General features: G+C 59.5%; 5 protein-coding genes across 9 annotated transcripts in view; 1 reads left to right on the plus strand and 4 right to left on the minus strand.

Moving 5' to 3' along the window:
* Positions 1–392: 392 nt before the first annotated feature.
* Positions 393–10,894, minus strand: ZMYND10 (zinc finger MYND-type containing 10). Its single transcript, XM_055707050.1, has 12 exons — positions 10,759–10,894; positions 10,045–10,153; positions 9,356–9,472; positions 8,146–8,199; positions 7,894–8,046; positions 5,736–5,824; positions 5,353–5,453; positions 3,814–3,986; positions 3,390–3,515; positions 1,689–1,810; positions 1,357–1,482; positions 393–679 (listed from the first exon to the last, which is right to left on the minus strand). The coding sequence occupies exons 1-12, from the start codon at positions 10,857–10,859 to the stop codon at positions 595–597; spliced, it is 1,356 nt and encodes a 451-aa protein (XP_055563025.1). The 5' UTR covers positions 10,860–10,894; the 3' UTR covers positions 393–594.
* On the minus strand, positions 9,857–14,626 carry NPRL2 (NPR2 like, GATOR1 complex subunit). 2 transcript variants are annotated; one of them, XM_055707048.1, is made up of 12 exons: positions 14,466–14,626; positions 14,182–14,273; positions 13,508–13,676; positions 13,148–13,256; positions 12,702–12,838; positions 12,301–12,398; positions 12,171–12,207; positions 11,923–12,016; positions 11,731–11,848; positions 11,366–11,508; positions 10,993–11,098; positions 9,857–10,153 (listed from the first exon to the last, which is right to left on the minus strand). In XM_055707048.1, exons 1-11 carry the CDS (start codon positions 14,535–14,537, stop codon positions 11,031–11,033), a joined length of 1,137 nt encoding a protein of 378 aa, XP_055563023.1. In that variant the 5' UTR covers positions 14,538–14,626; the 3' UTR covers positions 9,857–10,153; positions 10,993–11,030. The 2 variants fall into 2 exon arrangements, with proteins under 2 accessions (XP_055563023.1, XP_055563022.1); XM_055707047.1 differs by having other exon boundaries at positions 9,857–11,098; positions 14,466–14,625.
* A 170-nt stretch (positions 14,627–14,796) lies between these two features.
* LOC102049573 (transmembrane reductase CYB561D2) lies at positions 14,797–16,966 on the plus strand. Its single transcript, XM_055707051.1, has 3 exons — positions 14,797–14,972; positions 15,056–15,093; positions 15,350–16,966. The coding sequence occupies exons 1-3, from the start codon at positions 14,846–14,848 to the stop codon at positions 15,851–15,853; spliced, it is 669 nt and encodes a 222-aa protein (XP_055563026.1). The 5' UTR covers positions 14,797–14,845; the 3' UTR covers positions 15,854–16,966.
* A 210-nt stretch (positions 16,967–17,176) lies between these two features.
* On the minus strand, positions 17,177–20,239 carry TMEM115 (transmembrane protein 115). 2 transcript variants are annotated; one of them, XM_027800195.2, is made up of 2 exons: positions 19,160–20,239; positions 17,177–18,415 (listed from the first exon to the last, which is right to left on the minus strand). In XM_027800195.2, exons 1-2 carry the CDS (start codon positions 20,041–20,043, stop codon positions 18,214–18,216), a joined length of 1,086 nt encoding a protein of 361 aa, XP_027655996.2. In that variant the 5' UTR covers positions 20,044–20,239; the 3' UTR covers positions 17,177–18,213. The 2 variants fall into 2 exon arrangements, with proteins under 2 accessions (XP_027655996.2, XP_005435617.2); XM_005435560.4 differs by having other exon boundaries at positions 19,190–20,236.
* Positions 20,240–22,427: 2,188 nt separating this feature from the next.
* The window catches only part of CACNA2D2 (calcium voltage-gated channel auxiliary subunit alpha2delta 2), a 222,067-nt gene continuing 219,508 nt past the window's right edge, over positions 22,428–24,986 (minus strand). For 2 of the 3 annotated variants that reach the window (XM_055707044.1, XM_055707045.1), the window contains 6 exons: positions 24,843–24,895; positions 24,681–24,736; positions 24,453–24,576; positions 23,871–23,980; positions 23,568–23,656; positions 22,428–22,977 (listed from right to left, as the gene is read on the minus strand). In XM_055707044.1, coding sequence (XP_055563019.1) covers positions 22,849–22,977; positions 23,568–23,656; positions 23,871–23,980; positions 24,453–24,576; positions 24,681–24,736; positions 24,843–24,895 — 561 coding nt within the window. In that variant the 3' untranslated portion in view covers positions 22,428–22,848. The remainder of the gene's footprint in view (positions 22,978–23,567; positions 23,657–23,870; positions 23,981–24,452; positions 24,577–24,680; positions 24,737–24,842; positions 24,896–24,986) is intronic. The other variant, XM_055707046.1, reaches the window with a different exon arrangement.

A 24,986-nucleotide genomic window follows, 5' to 3' on the forward strand; every position in this document is an offset into this window, starting at 1 on the left:
GCTAATATCACATCACCTGGGAGGGGAGGGGGGAAACCATCCCTATGAGATGGCAGGTAACAAACACCCGAGAAACTCATTGCTTTCTCACAGCGAGGTGCTTGGGCTAACCACATCCTCTGCCTGCCCCTGCTGCTCTAATGTAACAGCCAAAAGGTAAGGAGAGGTGGCAAGGAGGCCTTTTTGCCCCCTTTCCCGCCCCAGCTCACGGGCCTTGACCACCGAGGGCTTGGTCCTTCTGGTAACCACAGCCTTATTGGCTCTTTTTTCAGGTTCTCTGGGATTTCTTTTGTTGCAGAGAGGAGTAATGAAAACCTCCCCCTCTCCCAAGGTACAAGGGAGGGGAAGAAGCTATTGCACATCTTCCGCTAGGAGAAAAAAACGCAGGAGCCAAGCAGCAGCAGGGTGCAGAAGGTTTATTGATGAAAGCTGCACAATGGGGTGGCGGTAGAGGAAAGACCAAGCTCAGCCAGTGCTGCCCAGGGCTGGGAGCAGGCAGAGGGGGCCTTTGCTGGCTTCTCCCCTCCGGTCACTGGGCTGTATGCAGCGGGGAGCCTTGCCAAGCCACGGGCCACGTGCCAATCACTGCTCCTCTTACAGGTCATCCACACTCCTCAGCACCCCGGCCATCAGGTTGCAGGCAACCTTGTGCTTCTGCCAGTGCTGGACCTGGCACGCCCTGCGCAGGGGAAGGCTGCTGCTCAGGGGCCCTGCCGTGAAGTGGGCTGCTCGCAGCTTGAGCAGGGATATAGTGGTGCCACATCCATCCCCAGGAGCAAAGCAGTGACAAGGACAAACCCCAGCACTGCACTCCTCTGGGCACTGGAGGGGAGCTGGCACAGCCAAGCATTAGCCCAACAGGGAGGTGGATGTGGCCCCCGGTTCTGAGGGCTAAGATGGTTTAACACCAGACCTTGCCAGACGATTCAGGACCAGAGAAGATTTAAATTTACTGCTACCACCCCAGCTGCCACATCCCAGCTTGTTACCTGCACCCACAGAGCCATAGGTGCTTTCCTCTCCACCTGCCCCACCAAGGTGCAGGGGAGGGAGACAGTCACCATGGAACACCCAGCCTGTTGCTGCTGTTGGTGTGGGCACTGGCAGCTCAGCACCTCGCAGCAGCAAAACAACACTCACCAGCATCTCCTCCACCAGTGTCCCGGCACATCAGCCTCACCAGAAGATTGGGACAGGTATGTGGCAAGTGGAGAGCCACCAGTGCTGAGCAGCAGTGGGACCCCTGGCTTCCCTTGGCCCTTTCACAGCATCCTCTGATGAGGTCTGGGGTGCTCTGGGGAGCAGGGGCACTGGGGGGGCTGCAGGGGACATAGGGGGGTGGCAGGGCTCCCTTACCGTGTGCAGTACCACTCGTTCTGGCAGCGAGAGCACCGTTTGGCTGCCTCTGCACCACACACCCTACAACAGGGTTTGTCAGGGGCTAGAGCTTCCATCATGTCCAGGCTGTAGGTCTGTGCCCACCTGCAGCAGGCAGAAAAGGGGGTGAGGCTGCTCCCAGGGAACTGCCAACAAGCAGCAAGCTGTCCCCACTGCACCCCACTACTGAGGTGGTAACATTCCCAGCCAGTACCACAGACCACTCCATCCTCTCAGTGCTGAGTTTCAGCCCCTGCTAATGGGGATACTGGCTCCACTGGGCACCCTGTATGCATGTGCCAGGGCCTTACCTGCGTGCCTGAAGCTTCAGCTCCTCCTCAGTGGGACTGAAGACATGCTTCACCTGGTGCTTGGCAATGGCCTCCCACTTCCCAGTGTTTTTCTTGAGGATATAGTCCCAGATGATGGGAACCTGGTGGGAAAGGCAGAAGGGGAGGAAAAGGGTGCTCACAGCCCAGTCAAAAGCACCGCAGTATGGGGTGTCTGGGGGGCAGCCAGCCCCAGGTATGAGGAGCGTGCCCCTCCAGGAGCGTGAGTGGAGGCAGCACGGGAAAAGGCAAAGGTGCAGAGAGCCAGGGTGTGCTTTTGGGTACACAGAGGGGATGGATCCATTTGCCAGCAAGCGTTAGGTGAAACAAGGCAAAACCTTCAGGGCCCGGTTGCAAGTGAGAGTTCAGCCCCAAGGCTCCTGAGCAGAAAACCCTGGGATCTCAGTGCCCCATGTGCCGGCAGCAGTGTGAACCCCGTGCTCTGGAGCCATTTGCCTGAGCAGATTTTTCCACTCGTCATTTCCCTGAAGATGAACACCCAGGGAAGGGCTGGCCAGCACGAAAAGGAAAGCACCAGCCAAGAGCAGCGTGGGGATTTCAGACTCTGGAGTGGATGATGCTACTTCAAACAGCACTGCCTTCTCCAGCAGAGTAAAAATAGCCAGGCCTGGAAAGGGGAGGAGGCTGCTCCAGGAGCAGCCAAATGGAAAAACTCCTTTCCTCAGCTTGGCTTGGTGACAAGGAGTGAGTTCACCTCTTTCTGGGCAGAGCAGGGAGCCCATGTGTTTGCTTCGAGCTGGCTCCCCCTGCCTACTTCCTGGGGTTCAGCCCCAGCCCTTGGCAGAGGCAGAAGCAGCCCCAGCACAAAAGCAGAGCTACAGAGAAGGGCAGCAGCCCAGACAGGGGCTGGATGAGGTCCCCAGTGCGGCAGCTGCCTGTCCCTGCCCCACTGACACGCTGGCAGTTGAGGCATGTGGAGCGAATCCATAACCACCTCCACCCTGCTGCCATTCTCAGCCCCAGCCACTTGGCTTACTGATCTGCAGCTTTTCCCTGCGTCCAGCCACCCACAGCCAGCTCCGGCTGGGGCACATCACCCTCCACCAGGGCCATGCAGCCAGCCATACTGGGGGCAGCGTGTTCCCTCTCTGCACAGCCCCAGGGATCGCTGCCCGACCGACCCATCCACTCTGGAAAGTGGTGTGGGAGCCTCCAGCAGCGGGGTAGAGCCTCTGCTCTCCCAGCTGCCTCTTTGCAGATATTCCCCCTGCCCCCAGTTTCTCCTCTCAGCCCAGGAGAAGCAGAAACACTTTGCTCAAGAGGTTACCACTGCATGGATTAAACACCCCAAGAACCTCACACTGTCTGAAGACCCTCAGGGCCCAACTCCCAAGCTGTTAACAGTCAAAACAAGCCAGGGGTTATCTCTGTCCCATGCCGTCACCACCCCAGGAACTCGATGCAGTCTAGAGAGCTGTTTATAACCCAGCATTTATGCCTTTAGATGTGACTGCTTGGCCACTGTGGCAGCAGGACAAGGCTCCCATGTCACACACAGGCAACTTTGCTGGCAATAAAGGTGTAACTGTGAAATGGGTGCTCAGCGGCTTTACCAGGGCACCACCTCTCCAGAGCTGAGCTTGGTGGGAGGAAAAGGGGTCAGGGGAGCTATCAGGCTTAAAGCAGAGCAGCTAGAGAGGTGGAGGCAGAGCCACAGGATACCTGCTCCAGGATGAGGTCCTTTTTGGGGGGAGCTGGCTCTGTCATTGCAAGGTGGCTCAGAAATCTCTGCATCTCCACCAGGCTGGGCAGCTGGTCAATGAGGATGTCCGTCAGGAATGCACGGAGCTGTGGTCACGGAGAAGGGAGTGAATGGAGAGGGGTCAAGACAAGGGAGCCAGAGCTGGTGAAGCAGTGTGGCAAGAGCAGGGATCTGTGGGGCACTGGCAGAGTGACCCATGGGGGTCCCACAAGGTGCAAACACAAGCTTTGCTGCTGCTGGCATGGTGACAGACCCTGCTGTTCTCCCACCACTGGCTCCTAGGAGCCCATAGTGGGGATGGGGAGAGATGCCGGAGGTGCCCAGTGCAGGCAAGGTCCTACTCTGTGCTGCAGAGCCTGTCGCCTTCGTGGTGTAGGGTCTTACCTTGAGGAGCTGGCTCTTGTTGAAGCCATCAAAGTGGTATTTGCGCTGGCATTCAGGGCTCAGCAGGAGGTTGAGCAGGGCAAGCCACACCTGCCCATCGAGTTTCGTCATCTTCACCTGGTCTTCAGGGGGCATCACGTGCCATGCACCATTCTCAAACTTCTTGAGCTTGCCTGAGGGACAGAACACACAATTCCAGGAAGAGTCAGTGCTGCCTGAGGGAAGACAGCTGAGAGGTGGGGACGCTGGCCTATGCTCACTGCCTCACTTCACCACAAGCAAGCCCCTCTGCTTCTGCCTGCTTCTGTTTCCCCACCCCTTTGCTCAGCAAAGCAGCCTACTTGGTACTGAGACAAAATACTACAGAGCATGAAAAGCATAAAGAACATGTTTTAAAACAATAGGACTACGGCAGGAATGGAAAAATCCCTGAGATAGCTTCCTCCATACTTGGTCAGGAGTGTAGAGCACCGGTAGGTGGTGGGGGAGCCCATGTTGCAACAACAGAGTGGCTGGAGAGGCATGTTTTGGGGTACCAGCGTGGCCAATACCCAGTCTTCTGGAGTTACTTCTGCTGGTGGAAGCCGGAAGTAGTATGAATATAACAGAAGTGATAAAACAAGCTCCAGGAGCTGCTGTGCTGCTCTGGGGGATGGAGGAGGATGTAACTCTGCATCTGCACAGCCTGGAAATATCTTTGCACTCTTGTTCCTTTCCTATCCCTCCCTTGGGGCCCTGGATCAAAGCTCCCTCTGACACCCCCAGCACACAGGCAGAGAGAAGCAATGCGTTTCCTGGCTGGAGGAAGGAGGAAAGCTCCCACATCCAGCTGGGCTCTTCTCGGCAGGCACAGAGCCATGTGCTTCCCAGCATCTCTTCTGCCCCTGCACGCACCATGACCCACCTTGGTGCAGGGCTGGGGAGAGGCATGTGGGTTCCCACACCCCAGGCTGTGCCCCACCACTGCTCAGAGGCAGGCAGTGGGGAAGCTGGGGGGCTGCAGGGGGGCACACCTGGCTGCAGAGGTGTGGGAGGCAGGGCTGATGGCACAGGTGATGGCTGATGGGCACAACCTGATCAGGAAGGCCTTTGGCAAGAGCAGAGCTCAATAACCAGCAGCTTCAGGGCAATCAGTTTGCTCCCTGGGAGAGCCCATGTCTGGCTCTAATTCTTAGTGTTGTCCCAGAAAGGTGCAGACAGGCTGGGACTGACACTCTGGCCTTTCTGTGTCTGAGACAAGACTCCTCAGAGCAGCAGGTGGGGCTGTCAGACATGCTACGCTCCTGGTCTGTCCACGATCAGCTCAGAAGACACTGCCCTGTGTGAGGACTGGCTTTTGGGAGCACTGCTGGGCTCCCAGCTCAGCTGTGCTGCAGCTGCTTTCAGGCTGAACAACTTCAGGCACTAGTGAGGAGCAAGGGGAGGGGATGCTGGAGGGGGAATAGCTTTCTGCAAGGCCTCCTACAGCAGAGCCATAAGAGGCTGGATGTCCCAGCATACCACCACAGTGCCCCAGGTACCACAGGGCACAATCCATACCTGCTTCCCGGCAGCTCCAGGGGCAATGCTCCACCAGCTCGACAAGGAGGCAGGGCAGGTTGTGGGTGTTCAGCATTCGTGTCAGTGCACTCAGGGGCAGACTGGAGATGGGACAGAAAGGGTGAAATGGTGCTTGAAGACAAGTGCCAAAACAGATACAAAGCTCCCTGAGGCAACTGAGCAAGGCAGGAAAAAAACCAATAAGCTGGGTTCCCAGGAGTGCCATGGAGCAGGGTGGAGCACTGCTTCATTTGCCTCCTGGGCCACAGTGCCACTGCCACCATGGATACAGCCAGCTGCTGAAAGGGGTCCAGGCACCCGCTGTGACCCCACAGGAATCTCAACTGGAGAGCCTGGCACCTCTGCTGCTCCTGGGCACCTACCTCTCTACCTGATCGGTGATGAATCGCAGCACAGACAGGGCTTTCAGGGAAATCTCAAACTCCATCATCTCTGCCTGCTTCTGCAGCTCCTGTGGAGGGACAAACATAGCCTCAGGATTTCAGGCCCCATTTCCCAGGAGCTACAGGGAGGCAGGCTGTTGGTGGTGCATCAGTAACCACAGACTGGGGAGGAAACCAGAACCCTGCAAATCAAACTGCTTCTCATCTCAACTGTGCCACTGTTGCTCGTTTGCAAGGGCAAATGCAGAAGTGGTCGCAGCCCATTGTTGTTTGTCCCTCATCTCTCTCCCCCTAACAGGTCACGGGTGGCTACTGGCAGCAGTGCCCTGGCACAGGGACACCCCCTGAAAGAGGCCAGTACCAGACCACTCTTCTCTGCCCTTCTGGGATCATCTTGTGGCCCATGGGCCTGAAGAGACCTGTGAAGCTAGGAAGGGGGGAGCTGCACGATCAGCAGAGGAGGAAGAAACTCGGCCCTGGCACAGCTGCAGTCCTACATCCACCCTTCCTGGATCTGCCTCTCCCCTCCAGCTAAATATCAGCCTGTGGTTATCCCAGCCCGCAGCTATGCCATGCTCACCAGCCACCCAGCCTCCTTCCCTTCGCAGGTGGTGTGGAGCCCCATTTATCCCCCCACATGCTCAGGCTAACAGCCTGACCATCCTCTGACCCAGCCTCTTTTGAGACTATCGGGATGCTAGGCTGAGAGGTGTCAAGTCCTTCTCCCTGGCCCAGACCGAACTTCTCCTCTTAAGTCCCAGATGCTCAGCACCTCACATTTTTCGTGTGCAGAGCACTGACCTCAGCAACTCTTACTTCTCTGAAGTGCCACTGCAACAGTTTTTTTCCAAATTCCTGCAGTAAGAAGGCCTGTGCTCCCCATACCAGTGCCCCACATGCTACTAAGAAAGCCTTACAGTCTCTTCCCCCTGACCTCCCTCTCCAAACTCCCCTGGTGAGGCTGTTTCCTACAGCTCCTCCTGATATCCAGACCTCATCGCTGCTACCTTTGGGCAGGGACTATCTTTTGCCTGTGCTTCTGGGGGGCAGCAGAACAGGTCCTGCTCCAGGGGTTACCACCATGCACAGTCACAAAGGGCAACAGGCTCCACAACACAGGAGAGGGCAGGAACAGGTTTTTCATAAGGGGTTATTGTATGCAGAGTCAGGAGGGCCTGGAATGAATCAGAGGAAACCAGGGTCCTTGCAAGAGAAGCCCTTTTTAGAACCCTATTGGCTAGAAAAGGACATTTTTTTAACCTGAGCCATGTCAAAGCACTGACAGAGACACCCCCTTCCCCTCCCCAGCTGGGAAAACATTTCCTGGAAAACATCTCTATTGTGCTCCAGAGCCCTCCACTTCCTTCCCTTTTCTGGAAGAGGAGCATGTGCTTGGGCAACAAGCCAAAGGATGGAGGCAACACAGGGAGGTATAGCCAAGCTTGCAGGCTATCACTTTAACTCTGCTTCTCCAGATGCTCCTTGTGGTGTGCACAGTTTGAAAACTCCAGGTGCTGAGAAGTACCAGAAGAAGAGACATCCCACACCAGAAAGGTGGGCATGGCAGCCCAGGGGCACCTGACTAGGAACAACTCCAGGCTTGCTGTTGGCTCAGACCAGCACAGAGAGGAGGTATTTCTCAAACAGCTGAGGAAGCTGGGGGGAAACAGATTAGGATAATTCCTAGTCATATTGCACATTGATTTAGGGAAGGATCCGTCTCATGGTTAACCCTGGCTGGCTCCAGCAGCAGCCTGAACTAAGGGGGTTTCACAGGCTCCCACACAGCTTTCAAGAGCAACAGCAAATGGCCAAAACCCCTGTACTGCATATTTTGCCTAACTGTCATCTCTCCAGCATCCCCCACCCCTCAGAGTTCAGACTGTGTCCTGCAGGAGGCTTCAAGCTGGCACTGTCACAAGGGAGGGTGAAAGAGTGGCTGCAAGGTGGAGGAAGATTGGTGCAGCTGCTGGCCCAGCAGACAAGCATCAGCACCAGACACCCTCTGAGATGGCTGGGAGGTGCCACAGCCGCAGCCAAAGTGATCTCCATGGGAAGGCCCCCCCCTGTGCCTCTTCAGGCTGCCCATATCCTCCATCATATGTGACCCCAATGAGCTACAGGACTTTCTCCTCACCTTCATAGATGAGGGGCTGGCCAGATCCTCAGGATGCAGCTCCACCGGGGTTGCTGTCTGTCCATTGGTGCTCTGAGCTGCGAGCAGGGTCAGTTTTCGGTGGCAATAATCAATTAAATCCAGAATGCTGTCCTCTGCTGACTCACAGATCTCCTTCACAATAACAAGAGTTTCACAGAGGGCCAGGCCCCACTGCTGTGGCTTTCCACCCCCAAGTGTGTTACACTGAAGAAAGCTGAACCTGCCTCTTACCTTGTAAAAAAACACTGTCTCCAAGAGGTTAATGATGGAGGCTTCATGATGCAGCTGTGGGAGGAAAATGGCAAAAGTGAGGCAACAGCAGAGCAGCCACCAGTACTGAGGCCACAGGCAATGGGACTGGGAAAAGCGCTCTTCTAAGAAGCTGCTTATGTAATTGTGGCCAAACAGAAGTCCAAGAGCCAAATACAAGTGATGTAATCTTTAGAACAACTCCAGTTCATGCAGTTCATATTAATATTTATGTTAACATGCCTATGACACTATAACATGCTGACAGAGAACCATGCTTCCCAGCAGGCAGGGCTTTTCAGGGCTCTGCCTCTGCACTACAGTGGCAATACAACCACAGCCCTTGGGCAAGCTGCAGCCCCTGTCACCGGCACAGAGCCACTGCCTGAGATTGGACAGTGCTCCGTATGGCTGTGCTGCTCTTAGCCCCCTGGGACCAGAGCAGACAGCCTTGTTCCGACTGGGAACCAGGAGGTAACTGCCTTGAGGCAATGCTCCAGGCAAACAGCTGCCCAGGGAAGCAACCACTTTGCCCCAGCAAGATGTTGCCCTGGACTGAAAATGGGCTAAAACTTCCAAGCCTTGGGCCGATGTCTCTTAGGTCAAGGGCTGCATCCTTCCACAGGGAAGTCCAGCTCCCCGAAATCGCTCCCTTGCTAAGAATGGCCCAAGGGACTGTTGCACCCAGGAGCGCAGTAAGAAAAAAAGCTACATTTTTCTTACACTTTCTCCAGAGGCAGATAACCTCGGAGAGCCCTCTGGTTAGAGGTACCAGAGAAAAACAGTATTCAGGGGGGGCCAAAAACCTCAGGGGCATTGTTGCCTGGGAGTGCAGGTAGCACTGAGTCACTGGGAGCTGCAAGCCAGGAGCACAGCTGCCTCAGGGAGCAGCTTTTGTTACATCCAGCAGCTCTCGCAAGCCCTTGTGCGGGATTAGGCAGGGGCACAGCCCTCCACAGAGCTGAGTTTCCCTGGGAGTAGGTCCCTGTCCCTCCTGGGGGCAAGCATATGGCCTTGTTGCCACAGCTTTGGGAAACCACGTGCTTCCCACTGTGTCACACTGTCCACTGCAGCTTCTTAGTCTGGTGAGATATAAAACCCTAGCTCTGAGATCTCCAGGGTGAGATTTATTTTTAAGCATAGTGGTACCTGCCCAATTTCCAGGCTTGCTCCCACTGCCCCCTCTACTCACCACCACATAGATGGGGAAGGTATTTCTTGGCTTGAAGTCCTCCAGCCGGCACAGCACAGGAAAGATCTTATGTTTCCAGATCTCCACAGAAATCAGCTCCCCAATGAGAACAGGAATCTAGACAGGGAACGGATGGGGGAATCAAGCCCTTCAGACCAGTGCTGCAGAGGCAACTAGTTTTATTGGTAATGCTCAGCCACACAGATTTTGGAGTTAGCCCCCAAAGAGGGGCAGCCTTGGGACACACCGTGTGTGTATTCACCCAGCTCACAAATTGTTAGCTTTTCATCCACAGACCAACGGGCAGAAAGAGCTCCTGTGGTTGCAAAGGGGAAAGATGACCCTGAGGAGCTGGGCAGGTCCTGAGCACCACACATCCTGGTGCAGTCCAGCACATTCTGGGGCTGGGACACCTCAGGTATAAGGCAGAAATCTGCAGTCAGAGGGGCCCACGCATGAGATCAAAACAAAACTCCAAGAGAGGAACCGGAGACCAGCAAGTAGAAATACCACAGCTTGACCTTTAATATTTTTAAAAAGCAAAACTGGCAAACCAGCAGTCAAAAGTCTTTCCCGGAAACAGATTCTTCACCGTTTTATTCCAAAAATTACACACTGTCCATTAGACAACCCTAGCTCGAGGCTGAAGGCCTGGCATGGGCATCACTACTGCACCCAAGAAGGCTCACCTTGGCGTAGGTGACCAGCAGCTCAGTGAGGAGCTGCTCCTGACCCATGGAGGCACTCAGGATGGCGTGCATGTTGAGCTTCTCCACACACTCGTGCTGCGAAAGCCATCTGCAGGGCAGCCAGCAAGGACATCAGTGCCAGAGACCTCTGGCCACCAGCCCTGGGGCTCCACTGCACTCCTGGAGAGGGACCCCCATACAGGGGAACCTGCTGCTGGCACCCTCATCCCTAGGAAATGCCCCAAGCCTGCCAGACACCCCCAAACCCCACGGTGTCCCCTAAGCCTGCGCTCCCTGGGGCAGCCCCAAACCCACTGCTGTCCCATTTGACCCCAACACCTACACTGTGAGACCCCAAATCTGGACATCCTCCCTTCCACCACCTCTACCCGCACTGATGCCCTGGGGACACCCTAGGCCTGGGATCCCACTCTCTCCCCCGGTCCTTGCAGGAAGGCTCCAGAATGGGGGCCTCTCCTCTACCCCCACCCCACCTTGACTTTCTGGAGTCACCTCAAAACTGGGCCACTCCTCTCCACCCTAGACCTCCCGGGAAGCCCTCCTACTCCACAGCCGACCCTCTGGGGAGGCCCCAGAACCGGTGCCTCCCCTCTCCCCCCACAGCCCCTGTGGGAACACTCCAAATGCAGAACCCCTTTTTCGCCTTCACCCCTCCCAGACCAGGCCCCCTCGCTCCAGACCCCGTCTCCGCACCCCTGCCCGCCGATGTCCCGCAGCTCGGTGCCCCGCAGCGCCCGCACCAGCGCCTCGGCCTCGGCGGGCAGCAGCGGCGCCGGCCCGGCGGCGGCGGCCATGGCGGCGACGTCCCTATAGCAACGGGGGCCCCTGGCGGCGCCTCCACCGCCCCCTGGCGGCGCGGGGGAGCGACCGCGGCCAGCGGGGCGCAGTGGGCTCCAGGGACACGCACGGCGGACGCGCAGGGGACACCTGAGCCCCGGGGCGGGCCCCGGCTGCCATCCCTGCCGTCACTTCCAGCACACGATGATGTTGGGGTCGTTCTCCAGGCGCTCATCCAGTTCCTTGTAACTCATGCCTGGGGTGGGCAAGGCAGCAGGTTGTTAGGGGGGTGCCCAGAAGCAGTGTTGGGGGGCTGGCTGGGCTCCCCCACTCTCCCCCTAGCAGCATGGGCTTGGCAGCCCAGCTCAGCACAGAACCTAGCCCCGAGTCCCATCTCCCTGCAGTCTGAAGGCTCCAAAAGGGGCAAGGGAGACCCCAAAACCAGTGCACTGCCCTGGGCACACAGGCAGCCCTCTGCCTCCCATTGGCCCCAAGCATCATGCAGAGGAGCCTGGACCCTTACCGGTCTTGCAGCAGATCTCATCATAGCTGTGGCAGCCTGTGTACAGCCGAGCTGGGTGGCTCCGCTCATCCCGGGCGACCTTGACAGGGTATTTCTGAAGCCGCCGGATAAGACCCTTCATCAAACCAAACTGGATAAGCCTCCTGGGGATGAGGAGGGAAGAGACCGGGACCACAATGCTGAGGTGTCAGACACCCCAGCTCCCTCACTCCTTTCTGGTTCCACCATGCCATTTCACTGCCTCATGTTTTCCCACCTACAGACAGAGGGGTTGGGTACACCCCCTTCAATACCCCACACTCGCCCTGCCACCCCTGGTGTCACCGCTGCCCTCAGGGACTGAGCAGGAGAGTACTGGCTCTGACCTCTCATCCACCCTCTGGAGCTGCAGGGTGTAGCGGGAGATGAGGTCTCGCACTGTCGTGCCAGGGCTCAGCCCACAGTACAGCTGGAAGACGTCTCTGAGGCTGGCTCGCTTGTGCCCTGCAGGGACAAGTCACCAGTCAGCTTCCCTCTCCCCCCACCTCTGCCAGCAGCCCAGCACAGGGTCACCGTACCTTGTTTGGTGACATAGGACAGACACTCCTCCTGGAGACACTTGTCATCCACCAAGTCCTGGACCTTTGGTGTGGTACAGTAGACGTTGGAGTACTGGAGGGCAAGGGAAAACTAGTTCTGCTCTGCCACGGCTCCAGGAAAGACCCACCCTGCTCTGAACCCCATTGTCCCCCCTACATGGCCACTCTGATGGTGTAGCCACTGCCCGAATCCCACTTGCAGCCCCACACTCCATGGCTGGACCCACCTGGAGTATGGAGACGAGTGTGACAACCCCATAGTACCTGCAGATGGACAGGGAAACGTGAGACGCCCTCTCTGACAGCACCCACCACCCCACCTCCTGCAGCTGAACAGGCCTCCTTCCACGCACTCACAGCAGGTTTTGCACAGCAATGCGCACCAAGTTCAGCTCCACATCAGCTTCTGCAGAAATCTTCTGGACGTGCCGAAAACCATCAATGTAGGGCAGGATCTAGAAGGGGAGGAAGTGATTGCTGATGGCAGACAGCAGAGGGGCCCAAGGCATCACCCTTAAGCCTAAGAAACTCCCCTGTGTCTGGGAGCACACTGGCACAGGCAGGTTCCATCCCCAGCAGATTTTATCCTTGTCTTGGGTGAATGGGTTGCTTGCGGGACCAAGCACAAAGACAAGGGGAGCACCAAACCATGCTCATTAATGCAGTGATCTCTGGGACAGCCTGACTCTCCTCTGCCTCCAGGTAGGCTGGAAACAGATCCCATTCAAAGCATGCTGCCCCCAGTTAAGGACACGGACCTGCTGCGTGGTGAGATCCCACTGGGAGTTGAAGAAGTCATCCTTGTCTTGGGTAAAGACAGGGACATCATACTCCTGCACGATGGGGGGGTCTGGGCGCTGCTCGATCACCTTCAGGTGGATGGTGTTCGACTCATCTGTCCAGGGAAAGGGAAGTGCTCAGTCCCCACAAAAACCTTTGCTCCCTTGGGAGTTTGTGAACAACAGCCCCAGGACACCACCATGCTGCACAGAGGAAGGTGTCTGCAGCCCCATAACCTCCCGGCCCTTCAAGCCACCCAGGGCAAGGCTGGCGCAGATGCCCCCCAGCTCCAAGCACAGACAGGGAGGGAGCTGCCAGAAGCAGTATAGGCAGAGCCAACCTGTGCGGGGGGTGCCCCAGCTGCCCCCCAACACCACCCTGCCCTGCTCCTGCCCTCACCACCAGGCTGGTGTGGTTGCCATACCTATGGGCAGGGTGCACTTTCCTTTGGCGTTCAGCTCCTCCAGAAGGATGGTCATAATGGGAACCAGCTTCTGTTTACTCTCCTCGTTGGAGATAAAGCCACTTTCCAGCTAAACAGAGCAGAAAATCGAGCCAGCTCCTCCCCACAGGATTACCGGCTATAGGAACCATACATCCCAGATCCTGTCCTCCCTAAAACTTCAAGTGATGTGTGGGTAAAGCCAGCATGATCCCCTCCTTGCTGTATACCTGGCCCCCACCCCAGTAATGCTGCGATCCACAATATGTGCCAGGATACCAGTGACTCTGTGGAGTGGATCGTGAGGCAGCTGGCCTCTGCTTATATTGGCTCGGGCCTCACCTCAAGGGTGGTGAGGTAGCCGGCCAGCTTCTTCACTATGGGCTCCAGCGCACAGGCCTTGGCTCTAGCATCGCACACGAAGCCCAGGTTGAAGAGAAGAGCATTTCGGCTGTACTTCTTGTGCTCGATACACACGGGGCAGCCGATCAGTTTCTTCTCCATGGCCGTCCTGTCAGAAGACAAGTATAAATGCACCTACGCCCTCAGGGAGGCCTGAGCCCCACACAAGGCTAGTGTTCAGTCAGCTCTGGAAGTGGGGGCTTCTCTGCTTCACAGGAAAAATTATGTCTAATCCCCAAATGCTCAGAGTGCAAAATACAGTCTGAAGAAGGGAAGAAAATAGGGTCAACCATCAGAAAAGAAAACTGCCTCCCTTCAAAAGTGGCACAGCTCTTGGGACTTGTTTGACTTTCCTGGATTTGAGGCTGATGGAGAAGCATGTGCAGCACCAGCCACCCCCAGAATCAGGTACCCATCCCCCATGCACGGGTAATTGCAGGCATAGGAATGGACCTGCTGAGTGCTGGGACAGACATCCCTGTGGGCTCAGAGCTGACAGCCGGCACTGCCACATCACCCAGCTGCTGTCTCCTGCTGGCACAGCCTTGCCGAGGTCAGGACTGGGCAGTGACATGCCCTCCCCCCGGAAGGGCCCGGTGGCCGGCCACACTCACACGGTGATCAGTTTGTTCTGTAGCTCGGGCTTCGTGATGACATACACCTGGATGGTGTCAAAGAGCTCCCGAGAGATGAAATCCTCCGGCACCTGCAGTGGCACAGAAGGCTCCACTCCAGCCTCAGCCGGCTGCTGAGCCCGCCCCAGCCCCGTGCCCCCAACGGGGCCGGCCCCCACCGGGGCAGCCCCGCCGCCCCCTCCCTGCTCCCCTCAGGGCGCTACCAGGCCGCAGCCGCAGCCCCGCCGGCGGGCCCCGGCCCCTCAGGCCCAGCGCGCCCGCACCTGGTAGGTGATCTTGGGCCCCAGCGTGGGGTGGAATTCGCTGAAGAAGACGCACTCAATCCTGCCGCCCATGGCGGCCCAAGAAGAGACCGGGCTGGACCCGAGGCGGCAGCGGGGCGGTAGAGCGGCGGGGCGATAGAGCGGCAGGCACCACGCATGCGCCCCGACCCCTGCCGGCCACCGTAGCGTCCATCCTGCAGGACGGAACGTCACATGGCCGCGCCGATAGAGGCGGGCTCTCACCCTGAGCGACAGAGCGACCACCCATTCAGCAACGGCATGGCGCGGAGGAGGCGGGCCCTAGCGCGGACTGGCCCAATCGGGGGCCGCGCCCCGGCCCGCCCGTCTCGGCGGCGGCGGCGGCTCCCCCCTCGGCCGCCATGGCCCTGACAGCCGAGACCGAGTCCCGGCTGTACCGCTCGCTGCGCGCCGCCGCCGGCGCCGCCGCCCACCTCGTGGCGCTGGGCTTCCCCACCGCCGTGGCCGTGCTGGCGCGGCCCGGATCCAGTGAGTGCCGGGGCGGGGCGGGACGGGGCGGGGCGGGCCGGGCCTCAGCTCAGCTCACCTCAGCGCCTGCCCTTCTCTTGCAGGCCTCTTCTCCTGGCACCCGCTGCTCATGGCCCTCGCGGTAAGTCCCGCCATCCCCACCGCCCCGGTTACCGGCCACCTCCCCGTGCTGCCCTCCTGCCACGGACACCTTGCTGGGCGAGAGAAAGGGGCCCTGCTGGCCGATGGCAGCTGGCACAGAGGGTCAAGCCTCTCAGCTGCCTGTGGGTGGTGGGACGCCGAGCCCCGGGGGACACAGACCCGCTGCCGGTTCTGCCCCCGGCCGTGGCAGAGGGGTGGGGGCAGCCAATGCCAATCCTCCTGCCTCTGTCTCCCAGTTCTCATTCCTGATGACGGAAGCCCTGCTGATATTCTCCCCGGAGATCTCGCTGCTCCGCTCCTTCTCCCGCAAAGTCAAAGTGCGGGTGCACTGGGCCCTCCAGCTGCTCGCTCTCCTCTGCGCCCTCCTGGGTCTGGGCATCATCGCCTACAACAAGCACCTGAACGGCAAGGCCCACTTAGTGACCTGGCATGGCCTGACGGGGCTGCTGACCGTGCTGTATGCCAGTGGGCAGTGTGCCGGGGGGGTGCTTTTGCTCTACCCCAAACTGATGAAGAACTGGACTCTGGCTAAGCTCAAGCTGTACCACGCAACCTCAGGGCTGGTAGGCTACCTGCTGGGCTGTGCCAGCCTGATGCTGGGCATGTGTTCTCTGTGGTTCACCACCTCGGTGACCAGTGTCTCCTGGTACCTTGCCATGCTGTGTCCCCTTCTCACCAGCTTGGTTATCATGAACCAGGTGAGCAATGCTTACCTGTACCGCAAGCGGAGCCAGCACTAATGGCCTAGCACAGATTCGAACTTCCTCTGTGCGAGTGAGTGAGGCCAGGGCTCCCCCTTGCAGCCCCCCTCTGGGGTCCCCCACTTGCATAGGGTCTTCTCAGAACTCAGTTTCTACCTACTCGTCTCTCATTAGTCCTGGATTGTCCATAGTGTCTTGTCCCCGGGTAGCAGCTACAATGTGCATGAGGAGCTGCCCACCTCATGCCTGCCTGCCTTGGTAGGGATGTTTCCCAGCACAGGTAAAGCTGCTGGTCCCCATGACAGCTTGGTGCTCAGTGCTAGGAACTGGAGGGTTCATTCAGGATTCCTGCTCCTTTTCCCTTCCCTTGCTACCCAAGGCTGCTTCAGAGCAGGCAGGACAGATGCTGTCACATTCCTGGTGAGGAGGGCAGGGAGTCCCTGCTCACCCCAGAGGCTACAGCGGGCACCATGCTGCCTCTCCTACCACAAAGGCAGCTTGGCCAGTAAAAGCACAGGGCATGGTTGTGGCTTCAGCCTCAGGAGGGCCAAAGCAAGGTGACAGCACCCAAGGCAGATGCAATGGTACAGCAGCACATCTGTCCCCATGGCACAGACCCATGCAGGGACTTGTGTGGTCTCCAGGACTGGTGCAGTGAGCCCTGTCCAACAGCTGTGGATCTGGGCACCCATTGCCACGCACAAATCCTTCCCACAGGCTGGGACAGCAAAGCTTCAGCCTGGCAGGAGGTGGGGGTCATTTTACAGAGAAAATTACTGAGCCAGGCTGCATACTGGCAGCCTGCAAAGGCCTGTTTTGTCCCTCTGAGGGGCACAAGGAACAGTGCAAGCACAGGGGAAGCAGGGCTTGGTGTGGGCCTGGGGGATGAGCCCTTGAGCCAGCCTGTGAAACAGCCCTTAGGAAGGCAGAAAGGAACCTCCTCACCTCTCCTCTCGCCAGCACAACAACCTTCCTTCCAGCCTGCTCACCACTGGGGCAGCTGGGTGCTGTGAGGCTGTCTGCTGCAGCACCCCCATGGCTCCTCTGGCACATACCCTGCTCGGCAGGGCTGGAAAGCTGGGAGTAGCTCCCAGGCTGGGAAATTCCTCTGTATCCAGAGCTTTTATTCAATAAAGATTTCAGGCAGCTACAGCACAACAAGTCCTCTTTACTGCCTGGGCAGGACTTTTGGGGTGTGGGCAGACATGTCCCCTGCAGATTTCCCACCTGCTCATAAAGGGTCTCTCCCAGCCTGGTGGGAGCACCTGGGAAGAAATCCCCTCCCCGGGCTCCTGCACAAGAGCACTCAGGGGCTGCTCTGTGCCTGGCCCCCTGCCTGTGCTCTGCTATGGGAGCCAACTCTTTCAAAGAACTCTTTATTGATACCGAAACATCTGTGTTTTTCCTGGTTGACAAAACCTTCTTGTGTGGTCCTTTAAAAAAATAATCACAACACTATCAAGCCACATCCCGGGCTGGGGACTGCCTGGGGCATCAGAAGCTTTGAGGAGGCTATCGCAAGGAGCATCCTCTCCATCCAGGAAAAAAAAAAAAAAAAAAAAAAAAAGCAGCCCATCAACACAGAGGGAGGGAAAGAGAAGGGGGAGCCCATATTCTACCCGCAAGAAAAAAACCTTGCTGCCGGAGGAAGCAGTGAGAGCCCCACCGTAAAAATTAATTCCAGCTTCTAGTGTAATCTGACAAATGGATTAGCTGGGGAGCAGCCAAGGGCACCGGCTCCTTGCAGGGCTGGCTTCGGGGGTGGGAGAGGGAGGAGGAGAGAACCCCCCATGCACGAAGCCCAAAGCTGGTGGCACCGGACCACTGCTGTGAGGGGCTGAGTGTCACCCTCTGCCCAGCAGACCTCTCACCAGTCAGGATGAGCTCCTGCCAGGGGTGGGGGAAGGTTCCCCACAAGAAAGGAATTTGGAAATGAAACCCACCAGCCTTCCTGTTCCCTTGGGTGGGGACAAAACTACCTTCAGAAGGAGAAAATAAGTGTTGAGCGCTCTGACCAACCCCCAGCACACAGGAGAAGCAAGGAAGTGCTGCTGACTTTGCTCCTGTGTGGGCAAGTGCAGTAGCCTCAGGGCAGGGATCAGCTCCGCGTCCCCCTCCTGGAACAGCCCCCGCTGCTGGTACCGACATCCACAGCCTTGTGCCAAGGCGAACAGCTCGAGGAATCCGTCCTTGTGGTGGCAGCAGCGTCTAGTCCCCCCAGGTGCTCAGTGCTGGCCACAAACAGCAACGAAGCATTGGAATGAGGTAGCCCCCCTGCCTCTGCTGCTGGAGGAGTCCCTGCTCCCCGCCGAGCGTCCCAGCTGTTCGGGGGACACGAGGGGGCTTAGCAGCTCTTCGATGGAGACAGGGCGGGGAAGGGGGGACGGCATTTCGGCTGGTCACAGCTGGGATGGGACATCTTGGAAGGTGATGAGGTTGGACTCCTGGCCAGCACCCTTCCCAGCTGTGCCAGGGTCGGGCAGCAGCGGGCTGTTGGCCTTCACTGCTGCCTCCTCCTCCTCCTCGTCCTCCATGCTAGGCCAGGCTGACTGGTCCTCCACACGCTTCAGTCGCTCGTTCAGGGCCTTCAGGGCCAGTTGCCTGTGGGGCAAGGGCAGATGGGTGGGTTAACCCTGGGTCCAATGGGCAGAGCAAGGGTTAAAAGCTCTGCCCCACGGGGCAACTGTGCAAGCCTTCCCTGCCTTCTTCCTGGCAGGAGAGGGTGGATTCAGCAGTGCTGGGGATGACCCAGAGTGCCTGGGACTGCCTCACAGAAGCCCACTCGTGCTCCCAGACTACAATACACAGAGTTTTCATGCCACGTGGTGCGCTCAGAAGCTATCAGATGGCACACAGACCGCTCCGCTCCGGGAACAGGGGAAGAAAGGCATAAAACAGGGCAAGGGAAAGCAGAGCGCCAATACCTTGTCCAAATCTGCCGGCAGGGAGTCAGGAAGGCTAACGCCAGGCACATGGGAAGGCTGGGGCGCAGGGCTGACTCACTGCCTTCCCCTGCACCAGGATGAATGAGTGCAGGGCTGCCACGAACTGAGCCGGGAGCCTGCACCTCCCCAGGCAGCTGACAACCCCCTTCCTTCTGCAGGGACCCCGAACCCTGCCTGCCCCCTTGCCAGGATCTCTCTGCTCTTCCCCTGCATGTCGACTACCACTCCATGCTGTGAAGTGCAGGACAACATCCCACCAGCCCTCCAAAATGCTCCCCACCCCTTCTGTGGCAGGGAGGGCAGCTCCCAGTAGACCCCTTGGAGAAGGCCCCCCCACAGCACCCTGCACCCAAATCTCCCTGCTCCTCCTTGTCTCGGTTTTAAACCCGACCCTCATTACCCATACTCATGGAAGCAGGGCAAGCGGTACCTCCTCCTCTCGGCGTCCTGAGGGTCTGTCCCCGGCAGGCTTATAGTGATGGATGACGGGGCACCCACGTCGTAGCGTTTGACTGTCTTGCGGCAGACCTTCACCTTCACCAAGATGCCATGCACCAGGTTGGCCACCAGCCCCACCACGGGCTGCAGGATCTCGGGGAAGAAAGTGGCGAAGGCGAAGTGGTCAGACATGTCTCCACGGCCTCTACTGTGCCGCTGGTAGAACCGGAGATAGACCCAGCTGGAGAGGAGCCCGAAGCCATACGAGGCCAGTACATTGCTCTCGATGAGGACAGCAAGCCGCAGCAGAGCCAGGAGAAGGAGCAGGAGCATGGGGACAGCCTTCATTCTGACTTGGGGCACCTTCAGGACGGTGCTGTCCCCCATCGTCTGCTTGAGGGCCACCAAAACTCCCCCGAGGAAGCCCAGCCCGCCGTGGATGCGGACAGCGAACAGGTAGGGGAGGTGGAAGGAGGCCACATAGGTGAGGAAGTAAGCAAGGGCCCCCAGGAGCCCCACCGCGACGTTCACCACCGCGAAGAAGACCAGCAGCTCCAGAGCACCCCAGAGGGGCTCCAGCAGCCGCCCGGCCGCCCCCAGCGTGGCCAGGCTGGCCGCCAGGCCCCAGGCCCGCTCCTCCACCAGCCCGTGCGTCAGCAGTGTCCAGACCCAGAAGTTGGGGGGCAGGAGGTAGCCGGGGGTCACCCCCAGGCCGTAGGCCGTGTCCAGGCCGAAGGAGAGCAGGTAGAGGAGGACGACGGCGGCGCTCAACGACTTCACAACCACGCTGGTGCCGGCCAGCGCCGCCAGGAAGTGCTGCCGGGCCACTGGCAGGTACCGCCGCATCTTCGGCCCCCGCCGGCGGCACGAGGCTGCCCCGCGGGGGCTACAGCGCCCAGCCTCCCCGCGCCAGGGCCACCTCCCCGCACCGAGGCCCGCTCAACCCCCGCCCACGCCCGGGCCCCTCTAACCGCCGCCGCAGGCCAGGCCGCGCTGGGCCCCGCTGCTGGGCCAGGCCGGGCGCGGACAAACAGCGGCTCTGCGCATGCGCGGGCGGGGCGGGGGCGGTGCCGGCTTCTCCAGGTGGGGCCGGAGTCCCGCCGCAAAGCACGTCGGGACGCGTAGTCCGGCCCCGCGGGGGGCGGCACGGCGGGGAAGCCCGGGCCTCATGGACAGAGGAGCGGGGCTGTGGGGCCACTCGGGGGACAGGCATGGGGTTGTGGGCACAGACGCTGGAGGGAACACTCACACACACACACACACACACACGACACGGACACGGGTGGGCTGGACACGGGGGGCACTCGGGGACATTGACCCCCCCAGGACAGGGGGACGGGGATGTGGGGACGCGGGCGCAAGAGGACAGAGGCATGGAGGGAGGGCTGTGGCACAGGGGACAGGGACGTGGGGAAGGGGTGACACGGTCCTGCGGGGACAGGCAAGGGGGATGGGGGGGGCTACGTGGGGGGGCTGAGCCCCTGTTGCCCCACAGCCCCCCCTGCGCAGCGGGTGGGTGCCTGTACCCCTGCCTGTGTCCCTGCGCACCAGCCCCCTGGCTGAGGTGCAGGCAGTGGCCCCCCATATCCTGCCAGACCCCCACCCCGTGCTGTGCCCCCCCCCCCGGCCGTGGCCACGTACACGGGCAATGACTCAGCCACCACCTGTGAAGTGAAAATATGAACATTATTTAATAACTGAGTCTCTGTAATAAACCATTTGAAAATATTTTACAAGGAGTCACACGCACGATATCTTACAAATTGTCTTTTTGTTGTTTTTTTAAGTTTTCCAACTCTTCTGTACAAAAAAAAATTAAAACCCAAAGAAATAAAAAATAAATTAAAGAAAATCAATTAAAACCCCAATGCCTTTGAATGAGCAGAGAGAAGCTTTCAGGTGGGGATGGGGCAGGACGCGACCCCGGTGGGATGGGGGGCCTGGGGCCACGCTGCCTCTTCATCTCATTGGTTTTTAACTTAAAATAGACTATATATGTATATATTTATAGGTATGTATAGTGGTGGTTTTCTGGCAGAGCACCTAACTAGACTACAGAAGTACACACACTCCCGGTAACACAGAGCCATCTGTTCAAACACAGTTCCCAGAGACAGTAACCAAACACACACTGAAAAAGCTACAAGCAGAATGACCATTAATTAACCCCAGCACTAATTAGTGCCTGGCACCCTCCCCAGCCCCACCCGGGGTGGCCATGCCGAGGGGGCTCCCCCAGACCCAGTTGATGGGGTGGCTCTGAGCAGGGTCCCCATGGGGGTGAGTGTCCCCGAGGCAGCCCACCCAGGCAGGGGCCCCCTGGCGCTGCCGGGAGCAGTGGGGGCGTGGATGGTGGGTATGGCACCCCCTGCACTGCAGCACCCTGGAGTGTCACGGCTGGGCACCCTGCACTGGGCCCCCCCCAGCCCTGTGGCAGTTCTCCTGGCTGGGGTGGTGGGGTGCAGTGGGGTGCTGTGGCTGAGCAGCTGCTCCATCTCCCTCCTTGGCACCCAGTGTTTTGGCTGGGGGGACGACACCCCCACCTGAGTGCCCTGGGGTGAGCCCCAGCACCCTAGGACACTGCGCTGCCGAGGCACCTCCTGCCCTCCCAGCACTGGGTGCCCTCATCTGGGACGTCAGCAGCACCCCTGGAAGCAGCTACCCTCGCTGCGGCCGGCCAGCAGCCCCCGTGCTAGTGCCATGAGGGATGGGCATGGGAGCCTGGCATGTCCCTCTGGGGACGTGTGGCAGCTTCTGCTCCACCTCCCGCTCAGGGATGCGAGGCACATCCCGCCGGAGCAGTGCCATGTCCCCTCATGGACAAGCAGCACCGTTTCTTTGGCAGGGCTACCGCGGGGGGGGTGGGTGGGCAAGGGGCGAGGGTGGCTGGGGGCCCGGGCAGGGCTGGGGTGGGCAGGGCAGGATTTCACAGTGATCTGCAGAACGGAAAAGAAACAAAATACATTCCACGCCCCCCCATCCCCCTGCCCCGTTTTTCAACCCAGTATCTGTGCCCAAGGACGCATGGAGGGCTGAGCCCAGTGCAGGTATCAGGGCTCCATCCCACCCCAATCATGGTCAGCAGCTCCCCCCCTCCCCCTCCGCCTCTGCCCCTGCCCCCAGGGATTCTGGAGCCACCCACTGCCCTGCATGCCTGCGGGGCCGGGGGGGAGGGGGGCCGGTACTCGCTGGAAAAAATAATACTGACCCACATAGTCAAGTCAAGTCCTTTTTTCTTCCCCCCCCCCCCCTTTTTTTTTTTTTTTCTATGTGTCCTTGTTGCTGACAATAAACACCGCCGGTCTCCAGGCGAAAATGTTGGAAACTCAATGTATAAAGATCTGCTTTAAAATCTTCAGGCTAAAAAAATAGGCGAGGTGGATGGAGGGGTCGTGGGTAGAGGGTGCTGACACCACTTTCCAAGTCCCAAGCGGCTGGGCGGGCATGACGCTGGGGCACTGACCCGGTCCCCGCTCTGCCGGGGAGCCCCTGCCCACACCCCAACTCTTCTTTGGCTGCGGCCGGTGGGGAGCGTGGGCGGCATCACAGGGGTCCCCAAGGAGGCAGAGGGGACGTTGCTCCACTGGGCCAGGGAGGGGGATGGAGATGGAGCTTGAAAGAAAAGAGAGCTAGTGGGGGTGGCCAGGGGGGCTAAAGGCAGACGGCCGGGGGCAGTGGGTGCTGGCTGGCGCTGGAGTAGAGAAGCAGCAGCTGCAGGGAGAGCAGGACCCCCAGGGAGGGGGCAAAGGAAGCCCCTCGGCCACAGTCTGAGGTATCTTCCTGGGGAAGGGGTCAAAGGGAGAGGGGCCATGGGGCACCCCAGCAGTACCTCGGCACTCCAGGGGCATCCACTGCCCTGGCAGGGGCACCCACCACCCCCCTGCAGCCCTGCTGCACCTCCTGTCCCAGAACCCCAGTAGCAGTGCCCCCCTGGGAGACCCTCCACAGTGCTCCTCTCCCTGGGACCCCCGTGGCTTTGGTCCCCTCCAGGAGGGCACCCACCCCATGGCATTGCTCTGCTAGAGACTCCCCTATGGCTCTGACCTCCCCAGGGGCCACCCCAAAGCTCCTGATCCCATCCAGGTCCTCCCAGGGCACCAAATCCCCATCAGCAGTCTCCCCCCATGGTACTGCACCCCCAGGATCCCCCCACGGTTCTGTTCCCCTCAGGGGGACACCCCACGGGGTCTGTTCCCCTCCGGGGGGTACTCACTCCTCTATTCTCCCAAGGTGGGCACCCCACAGCTCTGCTCCCCTGGGGACCCCCCATGGCTCTGCTCCACTGCCTCAGGGGGAACCCCCTTCCCTCCAACCCACCCCAGGGCCCCCCACAGCTCCACTCCCCCCTTCCCCCCCTGCCCCCCACGTACTGTTGCATTGTAGTCAAAGCAGATGTGGGGGCCTTTCCGGTAGCGGGGCCTGTCCACCAGCTCACACTGGTTGGGGTCCCTCGGGGGGGCTTTGCAGGTCAAGGAAACCAGCAGGGACAGGGTGCCAGGGGCCCATGGGGCACCCCATGTCTACCCCCATCCCCTCTAGCCATGGGCCAGCTCCCTCCACCTTTGCCAGACCCTGCAGCTCCTGGCACCCCTGCCCTGCCCCAGACCCCGCCTGCCCTTCTACCCTTCTGCCACCGTGTCCTGGTGGGATGCAGCCAGGACACCAAAGGATACCTCTTACCTCTGCCTGCAGCAGCTTGATGGACTCGCACTGGCTGCAGAGAGGCTTGTCAGCCACCACAAAGAGCAGGTTGGTGTTGGCCAGCCTCTGTGCGTGGAAAAGCCTGGGGGTGCGATGGTAGCAGGGACCCCAGTTACCCTGTGCCCCGTTTGACCCCCGGCCCCTTTTGCCAGCCCTGCTGGCAGATGGCTCTGGGGAGGCCAAGCCAGCAGGGCATCCCCATCCACAGTCTCATCCCCATCCCTACCCCCAACCCTGTCCCCGTCCCCATCCTTGTCCCCATCTCCATCCTCAACCCCATCCCTGTCCCGAAGCCAAGGGGCTGCCCAGGGAACTGGCACTGATGGACTTTTGGGGCTTGGTCCCACTTGGAGGAGCTCTGGGGACGTCACCATCACCCCACAGCCCACAGGGTTGCTACCACTGCTCTCTGTCCCCACTGCCCAGGTACCACAGCCCCTTGAGCGCTGCACGGCATCTCCCATCGCCCCTAGGCAGGTGGAGGTCCTGGCAAAGGCAGCCTACGGGGTGTCCCCAACCCTGCCAAGGTGGTGGGATGGCAGGGATGGACCCACCTGGAGCAGTTGCCGCAGTCAATGATGGCATTGTAGGTGGCGTTGACAGTGCTGAAGTAGTACTGCGTCTGCTTCATGATGCAGCTTGTCTCCCTGGCCTCCATGCTGTCTCCTGCCACCTCCTCTGTGCCAGCACAGTGCCGTGGGACAAGGGCCATGGACCGCCCCGCCATGTGCCCCCACCACATCCCCTGCCCACCCCCAGCCTGGGGCTCCCAAGGGACTCACCCGTCTGGAACCAGCTGCTGTAGGTGAGGCCATAGAGGAACTGCTGGAAGAGGGACCTGGGGAAGGAGAGCACAGCCACGCTGGCTGTCCCAGCCCCAGGGATGTACTGGTGACACCCCCCAATGGAAACAGCCCCCGGGGAGGGGCTGTGGCAGGACTCACCAGGCTGTGGCTGAAGTCCACCAGGCGAGGTTCAGGAGATCGGCCACAGTGGGCTGTGGGCAAAGAGGGGGGGCAGTGAGCCAGCAGGTCCCTGTATGAGGTGCTGGGGACACACCCATGAGTGTCAGCTCCTGGCCCACCAGG

This window comes from Falco cherrug, chromosome 4 (genome assembly GCF_023634085.1).
Source record: "Falco cherrug isolate bFalChe1 chromosome 4, bFalChe1.pri, whole genome shotgun sequence".
In the NCBI taxonomy this organism is placed as follows: Eukaryota; Metazoa; Chordata; class Aves; order Falconiformes; family Falconidae; genus Falco; species Falco cherrug.